Source organism: Elgaria multicarinata, chromosome 4 (genome assembly GCF_023053635.1).
Source record: "Elgaria multicarinata webbii isolate HBS135686 ecotype San Diego chromosome 4, rElgMul1.1.pri, whole genome shotgun sequence".
NCBI classification, from domain to species: Eukaryota; Metazoa; Chordata; class Lepidosauria; order Squamata; family Anguidae; genus Elgaria; species Elgaria multicarinata.
In genome coordinates, this window is record NC_086174.1 from 21,022,979 (window position 1) to 21,037,219 (window position 14,241).

The window sequence follows — 14,241 nt, forward strand, 5'->3', positions numbered from 1 at the left end:
CCGCCTCTGTTTTTAATCACTCACCTGATCACCGTAGGTGACTAGAAATTTCACCTAGGTGACTGAGCAGGCGGCCAGAAAAGGGGGCGGAGTGCTCAGCCCCTTCTCCAGCTACTTGCTTAGTTTCTATGCTGGGTTTGGAAGAAAAGGCTTTGCCTAATGTAGGAATCAAGTGGGCTGTTGGGGAAGAGATGGACCACTTGGCCTTTTCCCCAGCAGCCCACTGTGTTTCTACACCAGGCAAGGAGGAGACGAAGCCGCCACAACCCAGCTTAGGAACCTATGAGATGCTGATGGAAGCACAGACCACTTCCTCCTCCTCCAGCAGCCCAGTGCATTTCCAACCTTCTGCTGGTCTACCAAAGAAGTGCAGTGGGCTGATGGCAAGGAACAGAGGGATCCGTGCCTCCGCTACCAACCTGCTGCATTTCCATACCAGTTGTGTAGGAAGGAGCATTGTCGCCTCTGCGCCTGGCATAGAAAGCTACAGGCTGGAGCAAACCATGGCTCTGTTGCCAGCCAGTTTGGTTTCTATGCTGGACTCACAGGGAGATTTAGTGCTTCCTTTCGGAAGCCCCCAAATGAGTGGAAACGCTAGTTTCTGGATTGGGACAGGTTGGCGGAACTCACTTAGGTGAGCTCTGCCAACCTGCCCCATTCCAGAAATGAGCATTTCCTCTCATTTCCAGTTCCTAGAGGAAGTGTGAAATCCCCATTGCACAAGCAGTGGGCGTCATTTGCGGAACAGAACCGGCGGTGGCCCTTGCTTGTGCAATGGCCCACTTGGATGCTGCCTCCTGCCCACCTTGCACTTCTAGCCTGCAAAATGTTTTACTAGCTTGCTTGTTGCCCCTAGGCCGGGGTAGCAAAGGACATGCAGAGAACTCTGCCCTGCTGATCCTCCACCAGCCCCTCTTAGGAATAATAATAGGCAAGTAAAAAATGTTTGCAGGCTAGTTTAAAAAAAACATTAGAGGAGGGAATTAATTTACAAGGCTTTTAATTCTTTCCCCTCCCCAGCCGTCCTATTTTCCTGATTTCAATCACATGCATATCCAGCCTGCCACTTGCCTGTGCGGTTCACATGGGACAAATAACAGCTGGGCGTGTAATTTTAATTGGGGCTGCTTTTATCTTTTGATAAACAAAGCAAAAGATCCGGATTCTCTTCTCATCACATTGGTTATGGCCCTTTAATTGTTTCAAATATTTGTCCAAAAGCAGTGTGATGGCATGAATAAAGATACAGATAAGTAGTGAGCATCAGAATGTGCATAAGCTATGGAGCCACTGCCAGGAAGCCAGTGTGACTCACAGAGGCCATGCCCAGAAGTCCCTCCCCCTGAACACGGGAGCATCTTGCAGATCACCCCTGCGTGGTTTCAGTCTCATCCACAATCCTCAGGCTTTGAAATGTGCTCTTTTCCTCTTCGATGTAAGCTGCACGTGTCAGAATTACACCCGTCGCTGCTCGCTCTGTGCCTGGGTAAGATACCAAGCGTTAGCTCTGTATTTCAAGCTGTTTCCCCTCTACCCGCCAGGTTAAAAGCCTTAAATTGATTTGCCAAGCAGTAAGCATCTTACTTCTGCGTAAAGACGTTTAGGATCGAGTTGTCTGCATTCTCAAGTACAGGTCTGAAATGGGTAGCACTGAATTATAAAGTAAAATTTGTGGATCCTGTAGGGCTTTGCAAAGCGATTATGCATTTTTAGCCGCTTTGATTTTTACTCCAAAATGTGAGCGAGAAAGAGGAAATAACTGCCTGCACTCAATGGGGGGGGGGGGGGAATGCCTTGTTTGATGTCAGGACACTTGATGTAGTAACAGTCCGTGGCTGCCTGTGCACATTATCAAGCTTGAAAGGCCTTTACAGAGTTTTAAGAGAGATGTGATAGCTCTGATTGTGATGGGTGACTGGGCACATTTCCCTTCAGAGCTGTACAGAAACAGCTGACACGGGGAGTTTTCTTTCCTTTTTCCCCCCTTGGATCAGCTCTCGTTCTCGGCTGATGCATTTCCATGTGCTGCGGTTGCCACCTTCTGGAAAAGGAGAAGGAAGCTTCCGTTCCCTACCAATTCCATCACCTTGGTGTTCCTGGGGAGGGGGAAATCTTGCCTCTCTGTGGGCTGCTTGCTACAACCACCATGATTAACCCATGATTAAAAGCAGGCCATGCGATCAGGTATTCCCAGGCCCTGTATTGCAGGAATTATTCCTCATCCGCCTTAACTATGGTTAACAATGGCCAGATTTCCTCTTAACCTTCAGGTCCTAATTTAAGTGAGAAAGCTGGGTGAGCATCAGCTACGGTTAACACTGATGTAGCTCTGAATGTAAGGAAGGTGAGGCAGGGTGATTTGTGCTGAGAATCACATGATGCTGTGGACTCCTCCCAATGTCTTATAGCGCAATCCTGTGGAGGTCTACTCTGTAGGAGGAATTTTCCGGTGGTCTTTAATATTAAGAGGTACTGAACATAGGCATAGGTTCCTGCAATACTTTGCAACAGTACTCCTTAAATTCCCCGCTACAGTAGGTGTAAGGAAGATCCGGGGATAGACATCCAGAATGATTGACTTCACTCAGACTCACAAATGCAGTGAAACTGTTATAACTTTAAAACATTTATTAAAACAATTTAAGAAAGTTAAAGTCAAATAGACATATGAACCTCCATTCAGCAAAGCAAATTGAAAGAACATACTCAGAAGACTAGCAGATTTCTGCAGAACAAGACAAACACAGACTCTGAGAAGGAGCTCTTCTCCACACAGACCATGTCATGTCCGAGGGAAATGGAAGACACGTTTTCCCTCTGTGCTCAACCTTAAATGCCCAATTTGACATCATCAGTTCCTCCTATTGACATCTTCTAAACTCCTAAACCCATTGGACCACCTCATAATTTAGACCAGTGGTTCCCAAACTTTTTTAGGTCACCGCCCCCTTGGTTCCACAAACTCATGCCCAGCGCCCCCCTACTCTACACTATAAAAATCATTATTCATAATAGTGGTTTTCAACCCACCAAGGAAGATAATAACAATAAAATTCAAAACAGTAACAATTAATTGAATACTTTATTCAAAATCCAATTGGTGTGCCCTGCCATGCTGGCTGCAAACAAAGGCATTCGCTCTCTTTTCCCTCCCTCCCTCTGCAAGCCTGGGGCGGATGCTTCCCATTTAGAGGGGATTCTAGGAGTTGAAGGACTTTTTTCTGTCTAAACATGCATAAAATTGTGCCTTTAACATCATGTCACACTAGCATGAATACAGGAATCAAATAGGATTTCCTTCTTCAGTGGAACACACTTACTTAGGAGTAAGCACCATTTTGTTATAGGAAAGGATAATGTATTTTAATTAAAATTTTAAAATAAGTATCTGCCACCTGGTACAGAGTTTTCCTATGGAAAATCTGGCTTGGACTGAAGTAGAGGGGCACTAATCTTTCTGTACTTATTGTCTTTAAATATGGTTAAATATCCCACAGTTACCTTGCTATTCTATTTCTACAATTCATTTTCTCCTGTCTTTTCTTCACCCTCTCTTCGTTTTCAGGCTGAATCCTATGCACATTTACCTCAGAGTAAGTTCTATTGATCTCAGTGGGGCTTACTTCTGAGTAGACATACTTAGGATTGTGTTGCAGCTCTGCTTTTATGGTGACACAAAATGCACATATACCATGTTTACCAAAAGAACGCTTGAAAAAAGGGGGTTGGACACCCTGAAATAAGCAAGGGCAGATAGGAATTGTTTCAGCAAGCATTCTGGAAAAAGGTGATGCTGAATCTTCTTTAGCCAGGAAAGACCTGGGGAATTGCAATTCTCTCTCCCTCCCCCTTTCCTTTTCTCTCCCAGTCCTGTTGTAGTCCAGATTTTTTGGGGGGTGGGAGCACACACACAGACACACAGCATATCTCTCTCTCTCTCTCTCTCTCTCTCTTCAACCCCCCCCCTCCCCCCAAGCCTCACAATAGCTGCCGGGCTGATTAGGACAGGAGGGCAGCAGCTCAGAGGGGAGATGGCCCCAATCTGCAACTCCTGACAGGGGAAGGGAGCCTGGTGATACCTTGCAGCAGCACAAGCAGTCCAGCTCCCCATCCAGCCTGCCGGCTGACTGCTGTTCTTGGCAGCTGCTCTGCCGCCCGCTGTCCTCCACATGCTCCTTCCTCTCCGCCGCAGGGCTGCTGCTCCCGCCTTGTGCAGCAACTATCGCGCGAGGTCTGCCGGGGCAGCTTGTAGGAGGGAGCAGCTCTAGCCGAGGGAGCGAGCGAGTGAGCAGGCGGCGGTGGCTTCAGCAGGAAATAAGCCCTGGGCCTTCTTAGGCAGGAGAAGAGTGGGCAGAGCAGCTGAATTCGCCACTGTTTCCTGCTCTACTGCCTCCTGTGGGCGCTTCCCCCACCCCCTACTTTTGGTGGGGCCGCTGTGGGCTTGAGATAGGAGGAGAGAGCGGCTGCGTGAGTGAGAAAGTCCTTCCTGAGCAAGAGTGGTGTGGGGAGAGCAGCTGAATTTGCCGCTCTTTCCTGCTCGGTCCCTGGGTTTTAGGACCTTCTGGAGAGACCACCTTGAGGGGCCCCCTGCCGCCCCTTTGCCTGTTAGCGCCCCCTGCCAGCGCCCCCCTGCAGTCCCTTTGCCTCTTAACGCCCCCCTATGCAATCCCACCACCCTCAAGGGGGCAATACCGCCCACTTTGGGAACCACTGATTTAGACCATCCTCTCCTGAATACCTCCTCCGCTTTCTCAATTAGTTGTTTATGACAATGAAAGGTCACGTTCCCTGTTCTTGTGGTTAACCTGTCTGGGTTACGTCTCTGTTCTTTTGTATAACCTCACCTGTCCTTTACCCTGGACTCTTCACGTAGTTCCCTTAAAAGGAATACATACAGTTCATATAAGTCACAAATTCATATGACTGATGTCTTTTGAGCAATACCAAGTTGCAAGTCTTCATGAGTAATGTCATTGTGCAATATCAAATCATACTTCTAAATCATTTTCTATCAGGCCTTATCCAAACTAAATCATCTAACCCTTGATGCAGTGTTCTATTTGTGTATGCCTACTTGCACTACCCCATCACTTGTACACCCATTTATACCCATTCTATGCCCACCAAAGCTTCTTTCTTTCTCCATGTTATGCCAACAATCTTTTATAACCCCAATCTTATACATATTTAGTAAAATTTCAAATGAAGAAATAATCTTACAACTCCTATTGAGTTCAGTAGAGCTTACTCCCAGATCCACGTGTATAGGTTTGCAGCCTTAGCCGTCATTAAGACATTGTAGAGCATTGTGTTTTTGTACTATCCCAAGTGCATGTCTGTAGAAAGCAAGGAGGAATTTTTAAAGAGCGCCTTTCTGGCCTTCAGGGATTGTTTTCCTCCCATAAAATCAGTGTATGAACTTTGGATGCCTACTAGCAAACTCTGGCAAATAAAGGAGGAAAGATTTAGGAGTAATAAAAGTCAGGCTTCCCATGGATCTAGGTTGTGCAGATAGCTTATCAGGGAAAACTGAATGCAGGCTCTGCAGTAGTAGAATATTTGTTGACTCAGCTGTGCTGTTGTTAAACAACAGCGATTTTACAGTGGACTTCACTGGTAAAGGTTAGCTGATGATATCTGCTGAAATCCTCCCCCATGTTGATCTTTTCTCTCTTTTCTTTTAAAAGGCTCCCTCCCTTCTTTTTTAAAAGAATGCATGTGTTACCTATTTTATATCCTTGTATACATTTTGGGATTGTGCAGAGTTTTGGTGCCAGTTTAGCAGTACAGAATCTTAGAACCAGAGCATCATAGAACACTTGCAGTGTGTGTGTGTGGCGGGGTGGTGGTGGTAATGTATGGATATGGTTGCTGCAATATGAAGCTGGGGATTTGGCCAGTTTAATTCAACCTGGGAAAAGGCCTATTTAATCTGCTTGATTCAGACTCCTTTCTGTTCCTGTGGACAGGCTCTGGTCTTGATAACTGGGCATTGCTGCTGATGGATTATGAATTCTGCCACAGCAGAGCAGAGCATTCAGGTCAGGATGAAATGGGACTTGCGTTGCATTTGAAAATAGCTGAGAGAGACGTTTCTAAGAGCCTCAAGATACTATCTCCAGACGTGTTGCACTACAGCTCCCAGCATTGCCGAGCCATCGTGTATATATACATCCAAGACTGAAGGCAGCTTACAATAGAATTGGATTGCATGTGGATGCATATGAAAAAGACTGTGGTGCATCTAGCCTTGGGAAGTTACAATATTCCCAGAAAAGAAACATGTCAACTCCAGGGAAGTCAGCTGGACTGTTTGCCACAGGGGGCACACTTGTAATGGTGATCTTGCAGAAAGACCCATTACCATGCAGTGACCCTGTTCAGATGACACAGTAAGCCATGATGGTTAAGCTTTTTGAGCCATAACGTTTAGCTCAACCGCCGTGGCTTAGCGTGTTGCCTGAACAGGGTCATTATGGCTTAGCGTGTCATGTGAACCATTCCTAACCATGGTGGCTACATCACCACGGTTTAAACATGCTCGCTAACCATTTTCTGCAAAAGGATTAGTGGCCTAACCATGGCTTAGTGTGTTGTGTGAACAGACCCATTGCCCGATTTGGGAACAGCTCCATGTGGGCTTTTTCAGAATTCCTCCTATCTGATATAGGTCCGAAGCAAGGAGGCAGGGAAGAGGCAAGTGGGAAATGGTTTATCTCTATAAAATGAAGAAAACCCTTCAGTAAAATCTTGTTCATTTGTTATTAACAGCAAGCTATGCTACATGTAATATGAACAATTATAAATATCAACACAGAGCCAATAAGTCAATACATAGTATCAATATCAGTTAATTGCAGTATAACTAAAGCACCCCTAGAACACTATACAAATAAACCAGACTAATCCAATATCTTTAGCCCAATTAGGAGAGAGGACAAAGCCTGGTGCAGAAATAAAATACAATGCATGCAATGCCCAATAGATCTCTATTCCCCTCTAAAACGGCAGCATAAGGGTCTTTCCAAATATTTGACCTTGAACAATTTACTTTGTGTGTCTGCACTCATCCCCCCCCACACACACACACACACATACACACAAAACCTTCTAACAACTTTCCCAGGCTGAGAGAAATGAAACATTGTGGATATGGATGTTCGCAAACCAATTAGAACAGTTCGAATTTAGTCCAATGAAATGACACTCTTTTTCCCCCCAGTTCTTTGCTTTTTCATTTTTTTAAATAAGCAGCAATGAGACTTAGTTTTTTCCTGTTGTGTTCTCTTTCAGTTGAAAAATGTGTTCAACATGACCGCAAAGGAAGGAAGAAAAAAGTCTGTTAGTGCCCTGGTGGTGGTGGGGAATGGAAAAGGGGCTGCTGGTAAGTGGATTTGCTCCGGAGGCGCTGGGCTTAGAACCAGAGGGTGAAGTTGCAGGGAAGCAGAATTTGGTTAAACATTAGGAGAAACATCCAAATCAGCAGAGACTGCTGGCTCTGATGTCAGTGGGGCAGTGAATCCGCTCCGGGTTTCAGTCAGAACTCCAAAGGAACTGTCCAAGGTGTGAAGTACCTTGGGAGCCTCCTTTAGAGTTCTGACTGAAACCCGGAGCGGATTCACAAACTGACATCAGAGCCAACAGCCTCCACTGGTCCAAATGGTAAGAGCTGTTTAACAGTGGAACAGACTGCATTGGGGCATGGTGGGTTTTCCTTTGCTTGGAGGTATTTGAGCAGAGGTTGGACAGCCACCTATGAGGATGCAATAGTTACAAGGCTCCTACATTTGAGTGTGTGTGTGAACTAGATTAGTGGTGGGCAGAAGGTAGATCTCCAGATGGTTTGGACTTCAATTCCCAGAAGCCCCTGCCAGCATAGCCATTGGTCAGGAATGCTGGGAGCAGAAGTCCAAAACATCTGGAGATCTCCTCTCTGCCCACCCCAGGACTAGATGACCTCTAAAATACTTTCCAACTCTAAAATACCTTCATAGAATTCTGTGATTCTATGAATGCTTTATTCTTAGAGAGCAGCTGAATACAGATTTCGCACCTTAATACAGAAGAGCTGGTATAGCATCGCAGCCTTATGTCTGCAATATGGGGATAATACTGTTGACCTACATTGCTGTAAGGACTAGTGAGACAGTGGACAGGCTTGCACGTAACAAGAAGCCACTGTGGGGGGGAATTTCTCTGTAGAGCTTCTCACTGACATAGAAGCCGCCATTTTGAATATTCAAGCCATAGCGGGGTCGCACCGTAGCTTGTTGATACATGTTAACCCAGCAAGGGAAGGCTGTTTGGGTGCTTGATAAGCCACCCAGAACCCATGGGCCCCACACCACTGACACTGTGCTTCTGGTGGGAAGGTGGCGGTTCACCCAGGGCCTGCACTGATGCTGGGATAGCTTGACCACAGTGATACGGGCATTAGCAACTGTAGTGGAATTGCTCCGTTTGGCTTAGCAATTCTCTGGCCGGAGAAGGGGGGTCTGACTCAGCCAGCCCAGACACACACCCCTTCACCGCCGCTTGTTAACCCTTTACAGTCTAGGTTCTCAAGGAAACCACGCCACACTCCAGAAATAGGGACCAAACGCTTTTATTCTTGACACCACACACTTTCATAAGGGTCCACTCATTAAGGTTAACACTTAAGATGTTTGAGGGAAGAACACGGACAAAGGAATGACACACATAGGACAGCAGGGACTAATACCTCACCCTTCCTTTTCACACGCTCAAGCCTAACAGAATTCGCACTCACTCCCCACTTAACCACCCCCACCAGCCGTAACTCCAGCAAGGTCCCTTGCCCAAATTGTACCCAAACCTATTCTAAAACAAAACAAAACACTTAACTCTGCGACTCAACCTTTGTTGCTCACCCGACTTGGCTTTACGCCACTTGAGCTAAACTCCTTCCCTCAGCGGCCGTGTGGGGCCTCCGCCATCCAGCCGGTCCGGCCTGGATGCTCTGACTCACCACACACACGCTGGTCTCCTAACACCCACAGGAAAGAGACCGGACCCTCAGGTACCTAAGCCTTTTATCCCTTTCTGGAACCCCCTTGTCACCAGACCCACCCTGACCAATAGAAACCCCATCGCAACCCACACCTCTCCCGAAGGGAGGGGGGAATGCTCCCAGACGTTGCACAGCTGCAACTTGTTACTCTCCCTGCTAACAGTCTGGGGAGGCGTTATCAGATGCCAGGCGCTTCCCTCCCAGCGCAGCCTTGGCATTTCACTTGCTACTCCCTTTTCAGTCACCAAGAAACCCCTCTCCCTCTCCCTGGGATGAAGCAAAAGATGTTCTCTTAAAGGAACCATGGGCTCAGCCCATGACAGCAACCTCAAGGCTGGATTACTGCAATGCGCTCTATGTGGAGCTGCCCTTAAGACTGCTCCAGAAGCTGCAGCTAGTGCAGAATGCAGCAGCTCGGCTGTTGTCAGGAGCTGCCTCCTTTCAGCATATAGCTCTTTTGCTGAGGGAAATCACTGGCTGGCTATTCACTACCAGGCCAGGTTTAAGTTTTTGGTACTAGTGTACAAAGCCCTAAACAACTTGGGACCAGGATACCTGAGAGAGCACCTTCTCCCTTACCATCCTGCCTGATCACTGAGGTCATTGGAGGGCCTGCTCCTGGTGGTTCCACGTGGACCTCTGTCCCGGTTAGAATCCACCAGGAGCTTATAGTGTAGTGGACCCTTCTCTGTGGAACTCCTTGCCCCTAGAGGTCAGGCAGCCGCCAACACTAGGCTGCTTCCGGCGCCTCCTGAAAACTCTGTTTCAAGAAGCCTTCCTCAACTGACTAGCCACTGTTTTTCTAGTTTCTTTGTTTTTAAATTGAACAATTTTATCTTGCTTTTTAAATCTTCTTTCTTTTACTGTTTATGCCTATGTTCACCGCTCTGGAATCTGTTTTAAATAACTGAGCGGTATATAAATATTGTAACGGTTCAGCTCACAGCAAGGGTGGTGGAGATGTAGGGTAAGGGGATGCCAGTGCATTTTGCTCCAGGTCCGCATACTTGCAGTTGATTCAAATCCCTGCTTCTGATATATGAATGAGCTGAAAGGGGAATAAAACGGACCCTTTGACAACTCCCATTGTGCCTGGGAGTTGACCTTGTTAAAGAGTAACTAATCAGGTTAAGTGTTCTGAAGTATGCTCAATGCTTGATTTTCTGGGAATACTTCTTCCCCCCCCCCCCAGGAATTCTTGAGCTTCCATCCCAATGGCATTTTTGTTTCCTTTATTTGTGTCTCCCTCTGGCCTTCGTCCTTTATGCTTGCTCTTGCATGGTTTCAGTCTGTACTGACCATAGCAGCTGAGCATGTCATCTGGTCTCTCATGTGCCGTATTTCAAGCTCTGAGTTATTTTAGATGTCCATCAGCTAAGGGATAGAAGAGGGAGGTTCTCTGCAAGGACGCAAGTAGAAAAAGTACACAGCATTGCCTAAAGCTGAGAAAGACCAAAGATGCTAAGAGAGATGCTTTTGCCCCTGAGTACAAGACTGATTCTCGTCCTCTAACTTGAGAGGACACTTTGGCCTTTGCGGCATGCAAAGTTCGACGAGCCCTGTTTGAAACGTTTGCTGATCAGGTGGCTTTTTCTTCACTGTCAGCAATTTACTCGGAAATATTCTTAAGTTAGCAAGGAGAGGCACATCTCTTGCAGCCAGAATGTAACCCAACTTCCTAAACTCAGCATCAGACACAAATTTATTTTTCGTAGGAGTAAAAATTTAATACCGTTGCTGCATTCTCAGGATATACTCTAATATTGGTTTCTTTGCCTTTAATTACTCTGTGGTTGCCGACGGCACTCTGCTGGATGAAAACAAGACCTTATGCCATTTAGACTTTTCTTGAACAGAAAGTGGTCCTTGGATTATTAAAGGAGAACATTTAGTATGGGTTTTCTTCTTTTTGTTGAAAACTGGCAAGTCTTTCCATGGAGAGAAGGGAGAGGTAAAGAATTTCACATGTGCCTCCTAATGCATTTGGGTACATCTGCAGCTCTTAATGGCCAGAGCATCATTGGGGGAAACCAAGGTGAATATGGAAGAACACCTCAGTGCTACATTTGCAAATGGAGAAAGGAGGGCTCCTTTGGGGTCAGTTTTGCAGGTTTCCATTTGTGGCCTTTGTTTACTAACTAACCTCTGCTTGCATCCATCAGGTTTCGCACTGGGGAAAGCATACGACAGAATGGTGGCGTTAAGAAAAGTATGTCATCTGAAAAGTAAACGTAATCTGTTGTGATTAGTTTGACATTCCTTACCTAATTTTGATATATAAATGTATAGTTTTGTGGTTGTGTGAGAACATTTTCCCCTTTTAAACACCACCACCCCTCCTTTAAAAAAAAAAAAGACCGTGAAAAGGATTGCAGGTTGCCAGTCAGTTCATCTAGTGCTTAGATGTTTCAGCTAAATACAGTATTTTGTTTTTCTAAATCATTGCCTCCTACTTTCTCCTGGGAGTTCTAGGCCTGCAACACCAATTTTTCCTTTGACTCAAACCTGATGTTCCAGTTCCCCACTGAAATAATGTTGATCAAATAAGTCTAATAGTCTTAAGACAGGTGTTGCAAATAGGCCTCACCTGGTCACCTGTGTTGTGGAAAGCATTGCCTGTAGGTGACCACAGTGGTGCGTGTGCAGTGCTCAGTGGTAGAATCCATGCTTTGCATGCAGAGAGTCTAAGGGCTCATCTACACCAAGCAGGATATTCCACTATGAAAGTGATATATAAAAGGCAGGGGCCACACTACTGCTTTATAGCGGTACTGAAGTGCAGTGCAGGATCTACGCTACTGCTTTATAGCAGTACTGAAGTGCACTGACAACAATCGGGGCCCATGACACATCTAACAGCCTAGCTACAGTTATCCATGCTCTGATAACCTCTCGCTTGGATTACTGCAATGCGTTATACGTGGGGCTGCCTTTGAAAACTGTCCGGAAGCTTCAGCTGGTACAAAATAGGGCAGCCCGTTTACTAACAGGTACTGGCTGGCGAGATCACATTATGCCAGTCCTTTTACAACTACATTGGCTGCCAGTCCAGGTCCGGGCCCGATTCAAAGTGCTGGTATTGACATTTAAAGCCCTAAACGGTTTGGGGCCAGGTTATCTGAAGGAACACCTCCTCCCATATGTACCTACCCGGACCTTAAGATCATCTACAGGGGCCCTTCTCCGTGAGCCCCTGCCAAAGGAAGTGAGGCAGGTGGCTACTAGGAGGAGGGCTTTCTCCGCTGTGGCACCCCGGTTGTGGAACGAGCTCCCCAGAGAGGTCCGCCTGGCGCCTACACTGTACTCCTTTCGTTGCCAGCTGAAGACCTTTTTATTCACTCAGTATTTTAACACTTAATTTTAACTTAAATTTAAATTTTACTGTTTTAACTCTGTATTTTAATCTTATAATCAACTTTGCTGTGTGGTTTTATTCTGGTTGCGCTTTTTATACTGTATTTCATAATTGTGTTTTTAACCTGTTGGATGTTTTTTGTGGTTTTAATTTTTGTGAACCGCCCAGAGAGCTTCGGCTATTGGGCGGTATAAAAATGTAATAAATAAATAAATAAATACACCAAGCAGGATATAACACTATGAAAGTGGTATGAAAGTGGTGTATGGTATGTGTCAATGGGCCCCAACAGTTGTCCGTGCACTACAATACCGCTGTAAAGCAGTAATCATCTGCTTGGTGTAGATGAGCCCTATGTTTCAATCTCCAGCATCTCCAGGAAGGAGTGGAAAAACCTCTGCCTAGAACCCTAGAAAACCTCTGCCTGTCATTGTCAATAATACTGGGCTAGATGGACTTAGGGCCTTGCTAGACCTGCCGGGATAAGCCGGCAGGGCGACGGCACGCTAACTTTAACGCGTGTTGCCCAGCCTCCTAGACGCACGACGCGCAGGGACGACGGAAGCCCTGCAGCGTCGGCCATTTTTTTTTAAGTTTAAAGGGGCCACGTGTGGCCCGAAGACTGCAGAGAAGGTAAGAGGTTTTTCTTAGTTAATGCCCCCCCATCCGCTCTTGATCCCTTCCTGATCTTTCTCTACCTCCATGTCCCGTGTGTCGTCTCTCCTCCTTCTCCCTCCGTGTGTCTGTGTCCTGTATCGTCTCTCCTCCTTCTCCCTCCGTGTGTGTGTCCTGTGTCGTCTTTCCTCCTTCTCCCTCCGTGTGTGTGTGTGTGTCCTGTGTCGTCTCTCCTCCTTCTTCCTCCGTGTGTGTGTGTCCTGTGTCGTCTCTCCTCCTTCTTCCTCCGTGTGTGTGTGTCCTATGTCGTCTTTCCTCCTTCTCCCTCCGTGTGTGTGTCCTGTGTCGTCTCTCCTCCTTCTCCCTCCCGGGATCTCCCCCGGCCGATGGGCACAGCGCTCAGCGCTGTGGCCAGTCCGCAGCTTTTTGCGGCTACTCGCGAGTAAGCGCATAGCTGCAAAAAGCCACGGAAGTAGCTAGACATTCCCCAGGCCGGGGCTGGGGAAAAGGCACGCCATAAGCGACTTTGCTTATGGCACGTTAGGGGAGGCTTCAGTGCGGCCTGGGGCCGGATTCCCCTGTGCGTCATGTGGAAGCACAGCAGGGAAACCAGCTCTCAAGGCGCTCTAAGGCCTCGTCTAGCAACGCCCTTAGTATAAGGGAGTTTCCTATGTTTCACTCAAAGCCCTACAAAACTTGGGCCTTTTAGATTCCAAATGCCTAACCTAGCATGTGTGGGCAGATACTCCGACAACTTTTCTTTACCATTGTTAGGTGGTACTTCATAACATCACTTTTATCTCGTTTTAATTTATTGAGCTAATTTGATTTCAGTGCAATACATAATGGGCAGAAATCGTTTTATGAACATGTCTTCCTTTTTATATGTAATTTGATTTAATGGTAAAATTGAAGTGGTATATTTATGTAATCATTTCTTAATAAAAAAACAACCCAATAATTTTCCTGTCCCTTACCCCAGGCAAAGAACAGAGCTATTCACTATTTGCACTATATTGAAAGATATGAAGATCACACAAGTAAGTATTAAAATTTTAAACTCTTTAAAATAAAAACTGGTTATATTACTACTCCATAAATTAATACATTTCTCATTCCTTCACGCTGTTCTCCGTCACTGGGAAATCTGGTACTTTTTTTTGTTTTGGCTTGATGGAGTTCTGCGGCGTAAATGACTCATTTTTTGTTGTTCTCTAAACTGTTTGGCTGTTCTCCAAAC

At 46.2% G+C, this 14,241-nt stretch overlaps 1 protein-coding gene across 2 annotated transcripts in view; it reads left to right on the top strand.

Annotated features, from left to right (window-relative positions):
* MRPS5 (mitochondrial ribosomal protein S5) overlaps positions 1–14,241 on the top strand; it is a 65,924-nt gene that overhangs the window by 35,058 nt on the left and 16,625 nt on the right. For both annotated transcript variants that reach the window (XM_063123915.1, XM_063123913.1), the window contains exons 6-8: positions 7,294–7,384; positions 11,194–11,240; positions 13,984–14,041. In XM_063123915.1, coding sequence (XP_062979985.1) covers positions 7,294–7,384; positions 11,194–11,240; positions 13,984–14,041 — 196 coding nt within the window. The remainder of the gene's footprint in view (positions 1–7,293; positions 7,385–11,193; positions 11,241–13,983; positions 14,042–14,241) is intronic.